The sequence below is a fragment of the Ambystoma mexicanum genome, chromosome 5p, assembly GCF_040938575.1.
Source record: "Ambystoma mexicanum isolate Mex_15411 chromosome 5p, UKY_AmexF1_1, whole genome shotgun sequence".
Classification (NCBI taxonomy): domain Eukaryota; kingdom Metazoa; phylum Chordata; class Amphibia; order Caudata; family Ambystomatidae; genus Ambystoma; species Ambystoma mexicanum.
Genome location: NC_090930.1, coordinates 1,349,371,867 through 1,349,392,085, shown reverse-complemented (window position 1 = coordinate 1,349,392,085; position 20,219 = coordinate 1,349,371,867). Strand labels below are relative to the sequence as shown.

Sequence of the window (20,219 nt, the reverse complement as noted above, 5' to 3'; positions counted from 1 at the left end):
TATTACAACTATTGAGATCAAAGTATTTTTCAACATGATGTACTTTACACTAATGATTAATTATCCTTGATACTGAATAGTGGGTGGAACACAAGGCTGTGTTTCGGCAACTTAATGTCAAGATAATTATACTTCATGCCATTTTACCTCAATGTTTTTTACAATTCAATGTCAAGAAGATCATATCTCATGTTATGTTATTATAATCAGATATTTTGGTTAATTCCCAGACTATATTTTGATGACTTGGGAAACTACGCTTTTATACATTATAAATGTTTCTTTGTCTCAATTGGCCCTTGTGAACTTATTTTATGGATAAATAAGAATTTTCTATAATTATTAATTTTGTATGTTGTAGATTATACCCCTGGTACTTTATATAGGACCAAACACAATTCCTTTTCTGCAACAATTATGAAGACACTGAGTTGATTGTTATAGACTGGCCAACAAAAACAGCCTAGGTGATAATGTTGTTCTAAATATCTTTACTAATAAAAAAGAACCTGCTTAGAGTTCAGCCTCAATAATACAATGATTCCACCCGCCTCTAGTGTTGATTTTCTGTGCAGTCTCTGTTTCTTTTTTTAATATTCTCATAGAAAGTAATGTCCCAACATGTGGTGCATCTACAACCACTGTCATAACTCTTTGTCATACTGTCTGAAATAAAATCCATGTTAAAAAAACAAGCATGTACTCAGATATAAAGTAAGACATTTACATGTTATATTACAATCCAAATCTGTGGCTTACTGCATTCTTAATGTATGAACAACATAAATCAGAATCAACCTTTTACAGCATGTATACTTTAGTAATATGGTTTACATTCCTTTTTTTAGAGAAGCATATGGTGGTTCTCTTTATAAAGATTCATTTTCATGAATGTAATTGTTATATGTTGCTTGCTACATTACCAATATGCATGTGATAGACAGTTTGTGCTATGTTCATGTTACAATATATTTGAGGTTACTAACAGCTTGTCGCAAATAAATTTTTAACTCTACAGCAAATTTGAATAATCTTATTTTCTAGGTTGTGAAGGGGAGACATGTAGACAAATGGATTTTAATGTGAAAAAATGCCTGTTTAGTAACCTTACCAAATTGTTCTAAATAACAAATAACCTTCAATATATTTAGCTGTTACATTCCAAACAATCATTTTTGTTCCTCTGAAAATGAACAAGTCCTGCATGTTTGGCTTCAGTGCCACAAACAGAAGCATATAGTGGAAAAAGTACTATTAGACATCATTATATTTATTCATATATGATAGGTTTCTGTTAATATAAGATACTTTATTTCAATAAATGTGCACTTTCTGAAGTTTTCTTATCCACGCTGGCTTTCAACCTTTGCTGGAATATGCTTTTTTGCATAAAAAAAGTTTACTTAACGAAGTTGACGCCCGTAGTAATGGAAGCCTCTTAGCTTGCTGAACAGGAGTTGAACTTTCACCAAAGTCTGTAAAGAATAAACACGACTGTGATACAAAACACATTATTTCTTGAACATAAATAGAATAAGTATTTTCATTAAACAATATTTTTTTTTTTTCCCTAATGAGAAAGGTAGGTACGAGTGGTCAAAAATGGCAGCGTATTTGGAGGACATAATAATGGAGCTTGACTAAAATGTCTTAAATCTATAGTGATAAATAAAAATGAGAATATCTTGAGAAATATATATATATTGGGGATACTGAAAGACAGAAAAAGAGTAAATAATGCAAGTCCAAAAAGATGAAAATTGTCAGGAAGATAAATAAGAAGAAATAGGAAAATAGCGCAATGGTGCAGTCACGTGTACAAACATACTCTCAGGATTATTTCTGTAACACTATAAATGGATAATTTTTTTATAATGCACTCAACTGATGCCAGCAGCGCACAGTAAGAGAGCCCATGGCTGGCTCTCACAAACTCCATTCTCGAGTATGTCTTTTACTTAGGCAATAAGGAGAAAGAGTGTTTGAGCTAGGTTACTGTAAATTGTGGTTGTTTGTATTCTGGAAATACAGACCCCATGACCTGTTATCACTCTTATTTCTATTCCATAATGCATTCATTTGATATCAGTTTACATCACACTCTCATTCTTGGCTGGGCTAATCCAAGATGAAGGAAAAGAAACAGCAGGGAACACCTGTATTAAATAGAGATTGGGATATAAATAAGTAAGTGGAACATTCAAAGGTTCGAAGGATGTTTAAAGGGTATTTGAGGTGTGGGGGAGAGAAACTCAACCTTGGCATCTAGGTTGGATATCAAAGAGCAAACCGTGGTAGTTCCTAAAAAGTTTTAGGAACTCCCATCCCCTGCACACTATCTATTATCTGTGAAACAGATCAGTCATTTGATGAAGTAATCAGGGTTCATATAAACAGTTTGATATAATTTCTTAACAATCAATAATTAAATATGTAAGATAGTATGAAGAAATAACCATCTCACAATTTTTAAATCAAAACAATCATCATATTTTATTGTTCAATGTTAAGCCCAACGCGTTTCGAGTTTGCACTCTTCTTCAGGGCAAATATCACAATTCCTGAAATTTCTAGAAAAAATAGAGAATGATACATCTTAGCATGCTCTTGCACTTGTACTTCCATGAATAGAAAGTGTCATTTTAATCAATTAGTAGGCAACCACAGATATATTTCATTTGAAATAAACACATACCTTTGACAAATTGAACAAAATTAATGAGCTAAGTCAGCTAATGCTTAAAGTGGTCATCCCTGCTTAGAAGGATCATCCACACGTATCACAATCAAGGGTCTAGGAGGAGTCTGCCTAGTCAAATGCAAGGTAATTCAGAAGGTGAAGCTAAAGTAAGGTCCAAGGTCAAGGCATCACTTACCACTGAAAGTGAATGTATAGGATAAGCGAAATATCTGATAGTTCAAAGTGATGTGATTTCCAGTTGAATCAGTGGTAGAAAACCGTGCTATGAACAAGAGAATATACCATGAGTCAAAAACAATACTATGGTACAGTATAGAGTTATCTATATCAATAAGTCTATCTATACTTACATCGAAAAGCAATTGGTGTCACACAGGACATCCGTCATGAAAGGAAATTCGTTTTTATAAGTAAGTCTCATAAGCCAATCCAGAATACCTCCCTCTGGCGCTCAACTGAAAGTAAAGTAAGAGCAGGAGAATAGCGTAAGCTTAAATAATCTTGGAAGAGAAGATGCAGTATTGTAGAAGAGCCATCAAATGCCCTGAATACTTACATCTTAAGAAGAGAAGATGAGTGAAGGAACCATGGCGGACCACATCCCGCCGGTGGAGGATGTGGTCCACTCCTGGCGGTCCTTCTTAAATACCAAAGTAATTGATGATGCGTAGGAGTGCATATGCGGCAGCACAGTGCTGCATGCACCCGACGTTCGGCTGAGGCAGCAGCCATTAGTAATACGCATCATAGGTCTGACGACACACCCGTGCATGCGCGGTGGCGTCAGGAAAAAGTAAACAACTGACATCATTCCGCACGTGCGCGGAATGGTTCACAGCGTTCAAATGTAGTTAAGAGTCCTGTGGAGCTTAAGACCAGAGAAAAAGGTACTATGGAGGAAAGATAAGTCTATTATCACAATTTACCAACATGATAGACTTGGAATAAGAAGCGGATAATGGAGTGGTCCAGCGACCAGAATTAGAACAACCCATTGGAAGCCGTAAAACCATCTGTCAGTCCTAATAGTTAGAGTCTGTCAGTCCTAAATATTAGAACCTTTTTACCACACATGTATATACATAAAGAGGTGAGTCATAGATACATAAGATCTGGTTGCACACAACTTGATCCAACAGGAAATGTTCAAATTTTTTGCAGGCAAAAGGCAATAAAGAGAAAATAAGAACAACCATCTTGAAGAACATTGAATCCAAGTGTATAAAAATATCTAATAATTAAATGGAATGATATGGTAAATAAACAGTAATTTGAACTCCTGAAAACATTTACAGAGTATACATGCTTCATAAGTAGGGGCCCAGGTAGTAGTCCTTGTTCATACCAAAGGGGGAGAGTGAATCAAGGCAGTGAATCCAAAAAAGTTCCCTCTGGGATAGTCATTTCTGTAGGTCACCTCCTCTAGGGAATGGATCTATAACCTCAAGTATTACCATTCTCATTTGTGCCACTGTATGATGAGGATCTCTAAAGTGTCTGCATACTGGTATTTGATATTTTTAGTGCTGATGTTTGATTTGTGCTTTGTCTATCTTTCCTTAGCTTTTCTGTTAGATTTTCCAACATAATATTTTCCGCAAGGACAGCGCAGAGCATAAATCACATTTTTAGAATCACAAGTTGCATATTGTCTCAGTGGTATTTTCTTTCTGGTGTTACCATGTCGAATATGATCTCCTTCTATCACATTAGAACAGTGTTGGCAATTGAGGCATGGGTAAGTGCCATTTTTAGGTTTATTCAAAACAGTTTGATTAGTTGGTTTATGTTTTTCCACTTTAATCAGTTTGTCCCGAAAGTTTTTGCCCCTCTTATATTTGTATTTGTATTTTATTTATTTGTATAGCGCACCAGGCCCATGGGCAACCGGGCGCATCACTTAGTTACAGCATGAAAAAGCAGACAAAGCAATATTTACAAAGTTAACAGGTATAATAATAACAATAAAAGGACAAGCAGATTGTATTTACAAGGGTACAGCTATGTACAAGTTAAGGAGTGAGCCCAATGCTAGATGTCTTGGGCGGACAACCAAGCTTTGGTAGGGTGTTTGAATCTCAGGAAGGAGGGTTCTGCTCTAAGCTCATTAGGAAGCGTGTTCCATAATTTAGCTGCCATAATAGGGAAGCTGGTTCCACCTGATCTTTGGAGATTGAAACGTGGAACAACAAGGCAGTTTGATTGCGCCATTCTACGAGGTCTAGTGGAGTTGTGGAGGGCAAATCGGTTGGCCAGGTAACAGGGAGCTTGGTTATGAAGGCATTTGTGGGTAAGAGCCAGAGTTTTCAGGGAGATTTGGTGTGGGATAGATAGCCAGTGAATGTTGCGTCTAGTGTCGGATATGTGTTGGCGCCTGGGAATGTTGAGGGCAGCTCTAATAGCATTGTTTTGGACAATTTGAAGCTTATTTAGGTTGCAACGATTGGTGCCTAGGTAAAGTGCATTGCAGTAATCAATCTTGGATAATACAAGGGTCCTAGCCAGGGTAACACAATTGGCTGCAGATAGAAATGGGCGGCAGGCTGTAATAAGCTTGCAGGTATATGCCGCTACGGATGAGACTGAGTTGGTTTGTCTGACCAGGGATAGAGTCGAGTCAATGTAGATACCTAGGGTTTTTGTGTCCTTAGCGGTTAGGATAGTATTCCCATCGATGATGAAGGACTTAAACGCAGGGTCAAGTTTGATAAGTTTTTGTGGTGAACCAAGAATAAGGAGCTCTGTCTTTTCATCATTTAGACAGAGTCCGTGTTGTGCCATACACGCTTGGATGACCTGGTAGATGGCATTGATAGCGAGGGAGTCAGCAGTGTAATCACCTGAGATAGGGATTAGTATCTGGGTATCGTCGGCGTAGTTGGTGTAAGTGACACCCAGATAGTCCAAGATATCGAAAAGGGGTTTAGTGAACACGTTATACAACGTGGGTGAGACACAAGATCCTTGTGGCACGTCACAGGAGACAGGTGCAGGTGGGGCGTCTGCTGCTAGTGAAGAGAATGATCTATTGTCTAAGAAGGAACTAATCCAGGTTGTAACTTTATCGGAGAAGTGAGCAGCTGATTTAAGGTGGTGACAAAGAAATTCATGATTGACAAGATCAAAGGCCGCCGAGAGGTCCAAGAGGAGTACGAGAGCCAGTTTGCCTTTGTCTTTTAGATCTTCGATCTGTGTTTTTAAATCTATAAGGGCAGTTTCAGTGCCATGACGTGGCCGAAATCCAGATTGCCTAAGTCCCAGAAGTTTGTTAGATTCAAGGTAGTCTTCAATTCAATATGCTGCTCGGTCAAGGATTTTTAGTAAAAATGGGACCGTGATGATTGGCCTGTAGTTTGTGGGTATGCTAGCGTCCAGGGTAGGTTTTTTCAGAAGAGGGATGACCCATGCATCCTTTAGATTGTCAGGTACAATCCCAGAGCTAAAGGAGGAGTTGATGAACGTAGTGATGAATGGCGCTAGGTCATGAGCTGAGGTCGCCTTGGAAGTTGGACGGTTTAAGGCTGACGATGATCTTTTCCACTTCAGAAATGGAAAGTGGAGAGAAGCTAAAAGTAGTCAGAGAATCTGGGATGGAATGACTTAGGGTAGGGATAGGGTTGGGTTGTGGGTTGGATTGTAAACTCGTTTGTTTATTATTGATTTTAATTTGGAGAGTGGCAATCTTGCCGAGGAGAGCCTCTTGGATTTTGGTGCACCAAGTGCTGTCTTTAGTGCAAGTATCAGGTGCAGTGACAGGAGTTTCAAGTTCTTTTAGGATTCTAAACAATTCTTTGGTGTTGGATTTGGCTTGTTCGATACGTTTATTGTAAGTGTCTTTTTTTGCCTGGAATATGGCTTCCTTGTAATTAAAGGTGGCCAGGAGGAGACACGATTTGTTAGCTGCGAACTGGTTGCTTTTCCAGTGTGATTCCGCAGTTCGTTTTTCTTTGCGCAGGGTTCTAAGCTGGGGTGTGAACCAGGAGTTAAGGTGGGCTCGAGGTTTGGGTTTTCTCAGTTTAGATGGGGCGATGATGTCTAGGGCTTTTTGCATAGCAAGGTTAAAGGTGTCAACCAGAGCCGTGGGGTCGGAACATGTAAGAACCTGGTCATTGAGAACAGGAAGGAGGAGGGGGAGGAGTCTGTCACAGGTGATGTCGCGTTTATTACGAGTGGCAGTAGCAGGTGCAATGATAGGAGTGAGGCTGATCGGTTTGGACTGAATGTTAAACGTAATTAAGTTGCGGTCAGTCCATGCACACTGTTGGTTGGAGATGATGTTGATGGGACAATTGTGGGCGGCTAGCCAGTCAAGGGTTCTGCCCTTAGCGTGGGTAGGTTGGTTAATAAGCTGTATGAATCCTGCATTCATAAGCATATTATCAATAGTCGTGGCAGCAGTGTCATTGGGATAAGTAAGGCCAAGGTTAAAGTCCCAAAATATCGAGGCTTGGGATTTGGTTTTGGTGTTATGAGTGATGATGTTAGAAAGGTCCTCAGCGAAGGTGGAAAGCGGCCCAGGTGGCCGGTAAAGTAGATGGAAGGTGATAGTGTGGTTAGGGGTGACGGCTAGTTTGGCTGTCAGTGCTTCCATAGAGGAAAAGTGGTGCACAGAGAAAAGGTGGAAGTTTAGAGCATTTTTATGGATAATGGCAATGCCACCACCTTTGGACTGGTTGGAGTTACGATCATGTCTGATAATATTATAACCTGGAGGGATGGCAAGGGAGAGAAGTGGGCCAGAGGCTGCGTGTAGCCACGTTTCGGTGATAGCCATGAAGTCGAGGTCGAGAGTTAGGATGAGGTCAGCCACTTCTAGAGGTGTGCAGAGAGTGATCTGACATTGATTAACACTCCCTTAATATTGCTGGTATTAGGGGGGTTAGAGTGAGGTGATGATGGTTTGGCGTGGGTGTGGACGAGGTGGAGGTCGGAGGCTGTTTGTTAAGATGCGCAGAGTGGTGGGAGGCGTGAGTGAGTCGCGAGCCAAGTCTGGCATTTCCCAAGGTGATGGAACATGGTATGTTCGGTAAAGGTCTAGATGCAAAATGTTGGAGCCATAAGGCTGGGTTGTTAAGGTAAGGGTTGGTATGGTGAGCGATGGAAGGCATAGTTAAGGTGGTGTAAGGGTGTGGGTGCCGTGTGAGATAGAGTAGGATGGGCAGTATTCGTGCAAATAGAATAGTGAGGGTGGACTTGATCGAATATGTGGCTATGAGGCTGTTAGTGGAGGGCATATTGGCATAATACAGTCTTAAAAGCAGATGCCTACCAGAACTACAAGGGGGTAGTTGGAAACAGATAATTCATCTAAGTGATGCAATGGCATGCGCACGATGTTGAACAACAGTAACAATAACCACGGTAGATGCAATGGCCTGCACACAATGTTAAACTACAGTGACCATAGTAGCAGTGTATTTAGGTACTGAGCAGTCAGCAATCAGCAGAAGGCGTGCATATAGGAGGTTAACACCTGGCGAAATGCAAGTAGAATCAGGTCAATATCTAGGTGTAACAATGAAATACAACACCCTATAAAGCATTTAAAACAGGGAGGCTACAGGTGATGCCAGCATAGGTGGTTCTGGAAAGAGGTGGTTCAATTGGGGGTCTGTTTTGATGATGTCCAGGTTTTTGTGTATTATTCTTTTTATCTGAAAACTCTGGCTAGAGTATTTCAATGAGTGGATCAAACTTGTTTTTTCATTTTTGACTTTTGGGTCCAGTAGGTCCTCACAACTCTGTAGTTCTGTTCTCAGTATGGCTTTGTCGATAAGATCCGCTGGGAAGCATCTGTCTTTGAATCTGGATTTCATGATGGTAAATTCCTCCTGTAGTTTGTCAACTTCTGAAGTGATTCTTTTGACTCTGAGGAGTTGGCGGTAGGGTAAGTTTTCTTTTAAATGTTTCGGATGGAAACTTTGAAAATGCAAGGTGCTATTCACATCTGTTGGTTTCCTGTAAATCTGCGTCTTAAGACCCTCATTGGTGATCTCAATAGTGACATCAAGAAAATTCACTGATGGTTTACCAATGTCTATTGTGAACTTGATTCTGTCATTACATTTGTTAAGATGTTCCCAAAATAACAGAAGTTCAGATTCCGTACCTTTCCATACACCAAACACATCGTCAATGTATCTAAACCAACTTTTGATTTTGTCTTTCCAAATTACATTGTCCAGAACATGGGTGCGTTCAAAAAAATACATAAATATATTAGCATAGGAGGGTGCCACTTATGACCCCATGGAGGTACCTGAGGTTTGCAGAAAAAATTGTCAGTTGAATCAAAAGTAATTGTTAAAAAGGATGATATTTATGAGTTCTATTGCAAAAACCTTATGGATGTTGACTTATCCATGTTTTATTAGGAACCATTCCAGGGCATCAATTCCTTGGTTGTGTGGGATTGAAGTATATAGACTACTTACCTCCATTGTAAAGAGTAGTAAGTTAGGTTCATCAATGTTCAGATTTTTGATATTCTGTAAAAAATTAGTAGTGTCCTTCAAGTAGGTTTCTGTTTTTTGAATCAAGGGTTGAAGAGCTGTGTCGAGGTATACCGCTAGGGGATGAAAAATGATTTCTGTTCCTTCGACGATAGGCCTCAGTGGTGGATCCGTTCTGCTCTTATGAATTTTTGGAAGGCCATAAAATACCAGGGTCACCGGGTTTTTTATCAAAAAAATTACTTGTGTTTTCTGATATCCAGTCCAAATTTACAGCTTTGTCAATGTTTTTTTTTTGTTGGTTTCTTTGATTTTGTTGATAGGATCATAATCCAATTTGAGGTAGGTGTCCTGATCTGATAGCAATTTCAGGCAGCCTTCATTATAAAATGAAGTGTCCATAATTACCAGAGCCCCACCTTTGTCAGCCTTTTTAATGGTAATGCTGTTATCCTCAGCTAGGTTTTTAATGATCTTGAGCTGGTGTTTCTTGATGTTTTGTTTGTTTGAGGCGGTGTATTTGAGGCATTTTAGAGCTCTAGTTGTCTTGGTTTTGAATAAGTTAATTAGAGGGTGATTGATTTGCGGATGAAAGTGACTTTTGTTTTTCATTTCCAGATACGGACATTTTTCTTTTTCACCTGTTTCTGTGGTCAGATTATCAAAAAAGATTTTTAACTCCATTTTACGAATTAGTTTAAAAAGGTTAACCTCTTCTTCAAACAAACTCGTGTTGTTAGTTGGTATGAAAGAAATTCCCAAATTCAGAATGTCCAATTAGGATTGTGAAAGTGGTTTTGAAGAAATATTCACTATTATTGGTTCCTTCAATGTTTGTTCTTCTGGCAGGGTTTTCTTTTTCCCTCACCTGACTTTTCTCCTCCTCCTAAAAAACGTTCCGGTGTTGGTGTAGGTACAACTCCAGTCGGTGGAACAGTATTTTGGCCTTCAATGGATACAGGTGTTGGTAGTGCGGTGCCGCTAGTGTATGGGATTTCCTCAATTTCCCCGCTGGTCACATCACTACTATCTGTGTTGTTATTAGTTGGTCGTGGTTTTGGTTGTCTTGGTGTGAAATTAGTTTGTTTATTGCTGCAAAATTCCTGCCAGGAATAAACGATGTCACGGGCGTAATCAAGGGTATCACGCCTACATTTCCTTATTTTTTGCTCTTCTATTTACTTTTTGTAATTGTCTAATTTGTTATTTGTATCTTCCAAAATGGTTTGTAATTCAGCCGCTTTTTTTAGTTTAGACAATTGTGAAGAGACCTCCTCGATTTCTTGATTGATTTGTGCTAATGATTTTGATAATTCTTCAATTGTAAGTAAAATAAGGTCAAGAGAGCATTTGTTCAATATTTGCTCCCAGCGTTTTACAAATTCAAGGTTGTCCTTACAGAGTGTTGGACGTAGATATATTCGAAGTCCTCTAGGTATTCTCTTGGATTTGAAATATTGTGTAAAAGTCGTGGCGTGAAGTTTTTGAGAAATTTCTCTACGGATTAGTCTTTCTAGTTTTTGAATACATTTTTGAGGGTTGTCTATGCTCAATGGTTCTTTACTGGTGTCCTTAATGAGTCCAAGTATCTTCACAGCTTGTTCATCCGAAAAAGCCAATATGGTTGGTGACTTGTCGGTAAGTGTATTAATTTTTTAAAACGACATTACATAGTGGGGCAGGGTGCCAGTGTTATAAGCAAGATGCCACCCTCTCCACAGGATGGGAGGAGGAACAAACGATAAGAAGGAAAAGAAAACACCAGGGCACACCTGTATTAAATAGAGATTGGGATATAAATAAGTGGAACCTTCAAATGTTCGAAGGATGTTTAAAGGGTATTTGAGGTGCAGGGGAGAGAAACTCAACCTTGGCATCTAGGTTGGATATCAAGGAGCAAAAAGTGGTAGTTCCTAAAAAGTTTTAGGGACTTCCGTCCCCTGCACACTATCTATTATCTGTGAAACAGATCAGTCATTTGATGAACTTATCAAGGGTTCATATAAACAGTTTGATATAATTCTTAACAATCAATAATTAAATATGTAAGATAGTTTGAAGAAATAACCATCTCACAATTTTTAAATCAAAACAATCATCATATTTTATTGTTCAATGTTAAGCCCAACGCGTTTCGAGTTTGCACTCTTCTTCAGGGGCAATATCACAATTTCTCAAATTTCTAGAAAAAATAGAGAATGATACATCTTAGCATGTTCTTGCACTTGTACTTCCATGAATAGAAAGCGTAATTTTAATCACTCATTGAAATACTCTAGCCAGAGTTTTCAGATAAAGAGAATAATACACAAAAACTGGGACATCATCAAAACAGACCCCCAATTGAACCACCTCTTTCCAGAACCACCTATGCCGGCATATAAGAGGGGTAAAAACGTTCGGGACAAAATGATTAATTCGGAAAAACATAAACCAACTAATCAAACTGTTTTGAATAAACCTGTCATACCGCCGAGTTCCTGGCGTCTATGGAGCCGCTGGCGACGCGGAACTTAGCTCCGTTCGCTTCGGCCACGCCCCCTGTTTCCTGGTTTTCCTTCCTCTGATTCTTATTGGTTGGGCGCTCCGCGGCCCGGTGTTTTAACCGGCCACTTCCGGGTCACGGATGCGTCGCAACGCTTCCGGTTTCGTCCGTTAGCTGAGTTGCTTGCTGCCTGTGGCTTTCTTCCGAGTCTCTCGCTTGTCTGCTGGTCGGGTCCTCGTACCCTGTCCGGCCCCTTCTGTTCTTCCTTCCTCCTTCCGCCAGTCCTATCTGTCTTTCTCTCACTCCCTTGGTTTTGCTTTCTTTCACCCGTCTCCCTTGCCCTCCTTCCAACTTGCTTACCCTCCCTCCTTCCCATCTTCACTTACCGCTTTTTTTTCTCCTCTTGTCTGCTCAGCTCATTCCACTCTTCACTCGCCTACCTTCAGTATTGCTTGCTGTGATCTCCCGTGTACCAGACTCCGGCCTGTTCCCCTGGACTGCCTTTGCTTGCTGTATTAGTTACTTCCACTCCTAGCCTGTGTACCAGATCCTCGGACCGCTTACTGGACTGCCTGAGTTCTGGAGTATTCACTCCACGTGTTGCCTCCAGACACTTTCCACCAGCTCTTACCCTTCAAGTATTCCTGGTTCCACGGCTACAAGACACCCAACTATAATACAGGGGTTTTTTGTGCCTAAGGGCTTTTTCCCCTCTTGGTCGATCCCGGGGGTGGGGCCCCCTGGTCTCCCCTCTTTGGGGGGGCACGGTGGCTTCCTTCCGGGGTCGTCCCTATCTTCATAAAAAAAAGGTGTCAACCCGAAGAAAAGAAAAGAAGGGTTCTTGGAAGGAAGAAGAAGGTGAGGAGTCGGGGAGGGGGAGATATCAGAAACTACACTTTCGGACGAAGATATCACCGACCCCGGTGACAAAACCTAAAAATGGCACTTACCCATGGCTCAATTGCCAGCACTGTTCTAATGTGATAAAAGGAGATCATATTCGACATGGTGACACTGGTAAGAAAATACCACTGAGACAATATGCACCTTGTGATTCTAAAAATGTGATTTATGCTCTGCGCTGTCCTTGCAGAAAATATTATGTTGGAAAATCTACCAGAGAGCTAAGGAAAGATGGACAGAGCACAAATCAAACATCTGCACTAAAAATATCAAATCACCAGTATACAGGCACTTTAGAGATCATCAACATACAGTGGCACAAATGAGAATGGTAATACTTGAGGTTATACATCCACTCCCTAGAGGAAGTGACCCACAGAAACTACTATCCCAGAGAGAACTTTTTTGGATTCACTGCCAGGATTCACTCTCCCCCCTTGGTATAAACAAGGACTACTACCTGGGCCCCTTCTTATGAAGCATGTATACTCTGTAAATTTTTTCAGGAGTTCAAATCACTGTTTATTTACCATAACATTCCATGTAATTATTAGATCTTTTTATACACTTGGATTCAATGTTCTTCACAATGGTTGTTCTTATTTTCTCTTTATTGCATTTTGCCTGCAAAAAGTTTTAAAATTTCCTGTTGGATCAAGTTGTGTCCAACCAGATCTTATGTATCTCTGATTCACCTCTTTATGTATATACATGTGTGGTAAAAAGATTGTACGTCCCTATGGGGACAGGATAAAATTAGGACTGACAGGTTCTATTATTTAGGACTGACAGACGCTTTTACAGCTTCCAATGGGTTGTTCTAATTCTGGTCGCTGGACCACTCCATTATCCGCTTCTTATTCCAAGTGTATCATGTTGGTAAATTGTGATAATAGACTTATCTTTCCTCCATAGTCCCTTTTTTTCTGGTCTTAAGCGCTACAGGACTCTAAACTAGATTTGCACGCTGTTGATCATTCCGCGCACGCGCGGAATGATGTCAGTTGTTTACTTTTTCCTGACGCCACCGCGCATGCCCGGGTGTGTCGTCAGACCTATGACGCTTATTACTAATGGCTGCTGCCTCAGCCGAACGTCGGGTGCATGCAGCACTGTGGTGCCGCGTATGCACTCCTACACATCATCAATTACTTTGGTATTTAAGAAGGACCGCCAGGAGTGGACCACATCCTCCACCAGCGGGATGTGGTCCACCATGGTTCTTTCACTCATCTTCTCTTCTTAAGATGTAAGTATTCGGGACATTTGATGGCTCTTCTACAATACTGCTTCTTCTCTTCAAAGATTATTTAAGCTTACGCTACTCTCGTGCTCTTACTTTACTTTCATTTGAGCGCCAGAGGGAGGCATTCTGGATTGGCTTATGAGACTTACTTATGAAAATGAATTTCCTTTCATGACTGATGTCCTGTGTGACACCAATTGCTTTTCGATGTAAGTGTAGACAGACTTATTGATATAGATAACTCTATACTGTACCATAGGATTGTTTTTGACTCATGGTATATTCTCTTGTTTATAGCACGGTTTTCTACCATTGATTCAACTGGAAATCACATCGCTTTGACCTATCAGATATTTCACTTATCCTATACATCACTTTCAGTGGTAAGTGATGCCTTGACCTTGAATCTTACATAGTTTTCTAGCTTCACCTTCAGAATTAACTTGCCTTTGACTAGGTAGACTCCTCCTAGAGACTTGATTGTGATAAGTGTGGATGATCACTCTAAGCAGGGATGACCACTTTAAGCATTAGCTGACTTAGCTCATTAATTTTGTTCAATTTGTCAAAGGTGTGTGTTTATTTCAAATGAAACATATCTATGGTTGCCTACTAATTGATTAAAATTACGCTTTCTATTCATGGAAGTACATGTGCAAGAACATGCTAAGATGTATCATTCTCTATTTTTACTAGAAATTTGAGGAATTGTGATATTGCCCCTGAAGAAGAGTGCAAACTCGAAACGCGTTGGGCTTATCATTGAACAATAAAATATGGTGATTGTTTTGATTTAAAAATTGTGAGATGGTTATTTCTTCATACTATCTTACATATTTAATTATTGTTTGTTAAGAAATTATATCAAACTGTTTATATGAACCCTTGATTACTTCATCAAATGACTGATCTGTTTCACAGATAATAGATGGTATGCAGGGACGGGAGTTCCTAAAACCTTTTAGGAACTACCACTTTTTGCTCTTTGATATCCAACTTAGATGCCAAGGTTGAGTTTCTCTCCCCTGCACCTCAAATACCATTTAAACATCCTTTGAAGGTTCCACTTACTTATTTACATCCCAATCTCTATTTAATACAGGTGTGACCTGGTGTTTTCTTTTCCTTCTTATTGTTTGTTTCTCCTCACATCTTGTGGAGGGGTTGGCATCTTGCTTATAACACTGGCACCCTGCCCCACTAAGTAATGTCATTTTCAAAAATGAATACACTTACCGACAAGTCAGTAACCATATTGGCTTTTTCGGATGAAGAAGCTGTGAGGATACTTGGACTCATTAAAGACACCAGTAAAGAATCATTGAGCATAGACAACCCTCAAAACCTAATTCAAAAATTAGAAAGACTAATCCACAGAGAAATTTCTCAAAAACTTCACTCCACGACTTTGGCACAATATTTCAAATCCAAGAGAATACCTAGAGGACTTTGGATATATCTACGTCCAACACTCTGTAAGGACAACCTTGAATTTGTAAAACGCTGGGAGCAAATATTGAACAAATGCTATCTTGACCTTATTTTACTTACAGTTGAAGAATTATCAAAATCATTAGCACAAATCAATCAAGAAATCGAGGAGGTCTCTTCACAATTGTCTAAACTCAAAACACTGGCTGAATTACAAACCATTTTGGGAGATACAAATAACAAATTAGACAATTACAAAAAGGAAATAGAACAGCGAAAAATAAGGAAATGTAGGCGTGATACCCTTGATTACGCCCGTGACATAGTTTATTCCTGGCAGGAATTTTACAGCAATAAACAAACTAATTTCACACCAAGACAACCAAAACCTCGACCAACTAATAACAACACAGATAGTAGTGAAGTGACCAGCGGGGAGATTGAGGAAATCCCATCCACTAGTGGCACCGCACTACCAACACCTGTATCCATTGAAGGCCAAAATACTGTTCCACCGATTGGAGTTGTACCTACACCAACACTGGAAAGTGTTTTGGAAGGAGGAGAAAAGCCAGGCGAGGGAAAATTAAAACCCTGCCAGAAGAACAAACATTGAAGGAACCAATAATAGTGAATATTTCTTCAAAACCACTTTCACAATCCCAATTGGACACTCTGAATTTGGGAATTTCTTTCATACCAACTAACAACACGATTTTGTTTGAAGAAGAGGTTAACCTTTTAAACTAATTTGTAAAATGGAGCTAAACCTCTTTATTGATAATCTGACGACAGAAACAGGTGAAAAAGAAAAATGTCCATACCTGGAAATGAAAAACAAAAGTCACTTTCATCCGCAAATCAATCACCCTCTAATAAACCTATTCAAAATCAAGACAAATAGAGCTCTAAAATGCCTCAAATACACCACCTCAAACAAACAAAACATCGAGAAACACCAGCTCAAGATCATTAAAAACCTAGCTGAGGATAATAGCATTACCATTAAAAGGGCTGACAAAGGTGGGGCTCTGGTAATTATGGACACTTGATTTTATAATGAAGGCTGCCTGAAATTGCTATCAGATCTGGACACCTACCTCAAATTGGATTATGATCCTATCAACAAAATCAAAGAAACTATCAAAAAAACCATTGACAAAGCTGAAAATTTGGACTGGATATCAGAAAACACAAGTAATTTTTTGATCAACAAAAACCCTGTGACCCCTGTATTTTATGACCTTCCAAAAATTCATAAGAGCAGACCGGATCCACCACTGAGGCCTATCGTCACAGGAACAGAAAGCATTTTTCATCCCCTAGCGGTATACCTCGACACAGCTCTTCAACCCTTGATTCAAAAACAGAAACCTACTTGAAGGACACTACTAATTTTTTACAGAATATCAAAAATCTGAACATTGATGAACCTAACTTACTACTGTTTACAATGGATGTAAGTAGTCTATATACTTCAATCCCACACAACCAAGGAATTGATGCTCTGGAGTGGTTCCTATTAAAACATAGAGAAGTCAACATCCATAAAGTTTTTGCAATAGAACTCATAAATATCATCCTTCTTAACAATTGCTTTAGATTCAACTGACAATTTTTTCTGCAAACCTCAGGTACCTCCATGGGGTCATCAGTGGCACCCTCCTATGCTAATATATTAATGTATTTTTTTTAACGCACCCATGTTCTGGACAATGTAATTTGAAAAACAAGTTTGATCAACTCATTGAAATACTCTAGCCAGAATTAGAACAACCCATTGGAAGCTGTAAAAGCATCTGTCAGTCCTAATCGTTAGAGTCTGTCAGTCTTAAAAATTAGAACCTGTCAGTCCTAATGTTATCCTGTCCCCATAGGGACATACAATATTTTTACCACACATGTATATACATAAAGAGGTGAATCAGAGATACATAAGATCTGGTTGCACACAACTTGATCCAACAGGAAATGTTCAAACTTTTTGCAGGCAAAAGGCAATAAAGAGAAAATAAGAACAACCATCTTGAAGAACATTGAATCCAAGTGTATAAAAATATCTAATAATTAAATGGAATGATATGGTAAATAAACAGTGATTTGAACTCCTGAAAACATTTACAGAGTATACATGCTTCATAAGTAGGGGCCCAGGTAGTAGTCCTTGTTCATACCAAAGGGGGAGAGTGAATCAAGGCAGTGAATCCCAAAAAGTTCCCTCTGGGATAGTCATTTTTGTAGGTCACCTCCTCTAGGGAATGGATCTATAACCTCACGTATTACCATTCTCATTTGTGCCACTGTATGTTGATGATCTCTAAAGTGTCTGCATACTGGTATTTGATATTTTTAGTGCTGATGTTTGATTTGTGCTTTGTCTACATAATATTTTCCGTAAGGACAGCGCAGAGCATAAATCACATTTTTAGAATCACAAGTTGCATATTGTCTCAGTGGTATTTTCTTTCTGGTGTTAACATGTCGAATATGATCTCCTTTTATCACATTAGAACAGTGTTGGCAATTGAGGCATGGGTAAGTGCCATTTTTAGGTTTATTCAAAACAGTTTGATTAGTTGGTTTATGTTTTTCCACTTTAATCAGTTTGTCCCGAAAGTTTTTGCCCCTCTTATATTTGTATTTGTATTTTATTTATTTGTATAGCGCACCAGGCCCATGGGCAACCGGGCGCATCACTTAGTTACAGCATGAAAAAGCAGACAAAGCAATATTTACGAAGTTACCAGGTATAATAATAACAATAAAAGGACAAGCAGATTGTATTTACAAGGGTACAGCTATGTACAAGTTAAGGAGTGAGCCCAATGCTAGATGTTTTGGGCGGACAACCAAGCTTTGGTAAGGTGTTTGAATCTCAGGAAGGAGGGTTCTGCTCTAGTCTCATTAGGAAGCGTGTTCCGTAATTTAGCTGCCATAATAGGGAAGCTGGTTCCACCTGATCTTTGGAGATTGAAACGTGGAACAACAAGGCAGTTTGATTGCGCCATTCTAAGAGGTCTAGTGGAGTTGTGGAGGGCAAATCGGTTGGCCAGGTAACAGGGAGCTTGGTTATGAAGGTATTTGTGGGTAAGAGCCAGAGTTTTCAGGGAGATTTGGTGTGGGATAGATAGCCAGTGAATGTTGCGTCTAGAGTCGGATATGTGTTGGCGCCTGGGAATGTTGAAGGCAGCTCTAATAGCATTGTTTTGGACGATTTGAAGCTTATTTAGGTTGCAACGATTTGTGCCTAGGTAAAGTGCATTGCAGTAATCAATCTTGGATAATACAAGGGTCCTAGCCAGGGTAACACAATTGGCTGCAGATAGAAATGGGCGGCAGGCTGTGATAAGCTTGCAGGTATATGCCGCTACGGTTGAGACTGTGTTGGTTTGTCTGACCAGGGATAGAGTCGAGTCAATGTAGATCCCTAGGGTTTTTGTGTCCTTAGCGGTTAGGATATTATTCCCATCGATGATGAAGGACTTAAACGCAGGGTCAAGTTTGATAAGTTTTTGTGGTGAACCAAGAATAAGGAGCTCTGTCTTTTCATCATTTAGACAGAGTCTGTGTTGTGCCATCCACGCTTGGATGACCTGGTAGATGGCATTGATAGCGAGGGAGTCAGCAGTGTAATCACCTGAGATAGGGATTAGTATCTGGGTATCGTGGGCGTAGTTGGTGTAAGTGACACCCAGATAGTCCAAGATATCGAAAAGGGGTTTGGTGAACACGTTATACAACGTGGGTGAGACACAAGATCCTTGTGGCACGTCACAGGAGACAGGTGCAGGTGGGGCAGCTGCTAGTGGAGAGAACGCATTGATCTACTGTTTAAGAAGGAACTAATCCAGGTTGTAGCTTTATCGGAGAAGTGAGCAGCTGATTTAAGGTGGTGACAAAGAAATTCATGATTGACAAGATCAAAGGCCGCCGAGAGGTCCAAGAGGAGTAGGAGAGCCAGTTTGCCTTTGTCTTTTAGATCTTCGATCTGTGTTTTTAAATCTATAAGGGCAGTTTCATTGCCATGACGTGGCCGAAACCCAGATTGCCTAAGTCCCAGAAGTTTGTTAGATTCAAGGTAGTCTTCAATTTGTAAATATGCTGTTCGGTCAAGGATTTTTAGTAAAAATGGGACCGTGGTGATTGGCCTGTAGTTTGTGGGTATGCTAGCATCCAGGGTAGGTTTTTACAGAGGAGGGATGACCCTTGCATCCTTTAGATTGTCAGGTACAATCCCAGAGCTAAAGGAGGAGTTGATGAACGTAGTGATGAATGGCGCTAGGTCATGAGCTGCTTCCTTAATAATAGGCGCCGGGCAGAGGTCGCCTTGGAAGTTGGACGGTTTAAGGCTGACGATGATCTTTTCCACTTCAGAAATAGAAAGTGGAGAGAAGCTAAAAGGAGTCAGAGAATCTGGGATGGAATGACTTAGGGTAGGGATAGGGTTGGGTTGTGGGTTGGATTGTAAACTTGTTTGTTTATTATTGATTTTAATTTGGAGAGTGGCAATCTTGCCGAGGAGAGCCTCTTGGATTTTGGTGCACCAAGTGCTGTCTTTAGTGCAAGTATCAGGTGCAGTGACAGGAGTTTCAAGTTCTTTTAGGATTCTAAACAATTCTTTGGTGTTGGATTTGGCTTGTTCGATACGTTTATTGTAAGTGTCTTTTTTTGCCCGGAATATGGCTTCCTTGTAATTAAAGGTGGCCAGGGGGAGACATGATTTGTTAGCTGCGAACTGGTTGCTTTTCCAGTGTGATTCCGCAATTCGTTTTTCTTTGCGCAGGGTTCTAAGCTGGGATGTGAACCAGGAGTTAAGGTGGGCTTGAGGTTTGGGTTTTCTCAGTTTAGATGGGGCGATGATGTCTAGGGCTTTTTGCATAGCAAGGTTAAAGGTGTCAACCAGAGCCGTGGGGTCGGAACATGTAAGAACCTGGTCATTGAAAACAGGAAGGAGGAAGGGGAGGAGTCTGTCGCAGGTGATGTTGCATTTATTACGAGTGG

At 40.0% G+C, this 20,219-nt stretch overlaps 1 protein-coding gene across 1 annotated transcript in view; it reads right to left on the bottom strand.

The window, feature by feature from the left end:
* Positions 1 to 1,299: 1,299 nt before the first annotated feature.
* Positions 1,300 to 20,219, bottom strand: part of LOC138481559 (fibrous sheath-interacting protein 2-like) — a 380,784-nt gene continuing 361,864 nt past the window's right edge. The window contains exon 4 of the mRNA XM_069613745.1: positions 1,300 to 1,475. Within this exon, the coding sequence (XP_069469846.1) occupies positions 1,360 to 1,475 (116 nt within the window). The 3' untranslated portion in view covers positions 1,300 to 1,359. The remainder of the gene's footprint in view (positions 1,476 to 20,219) is intronic.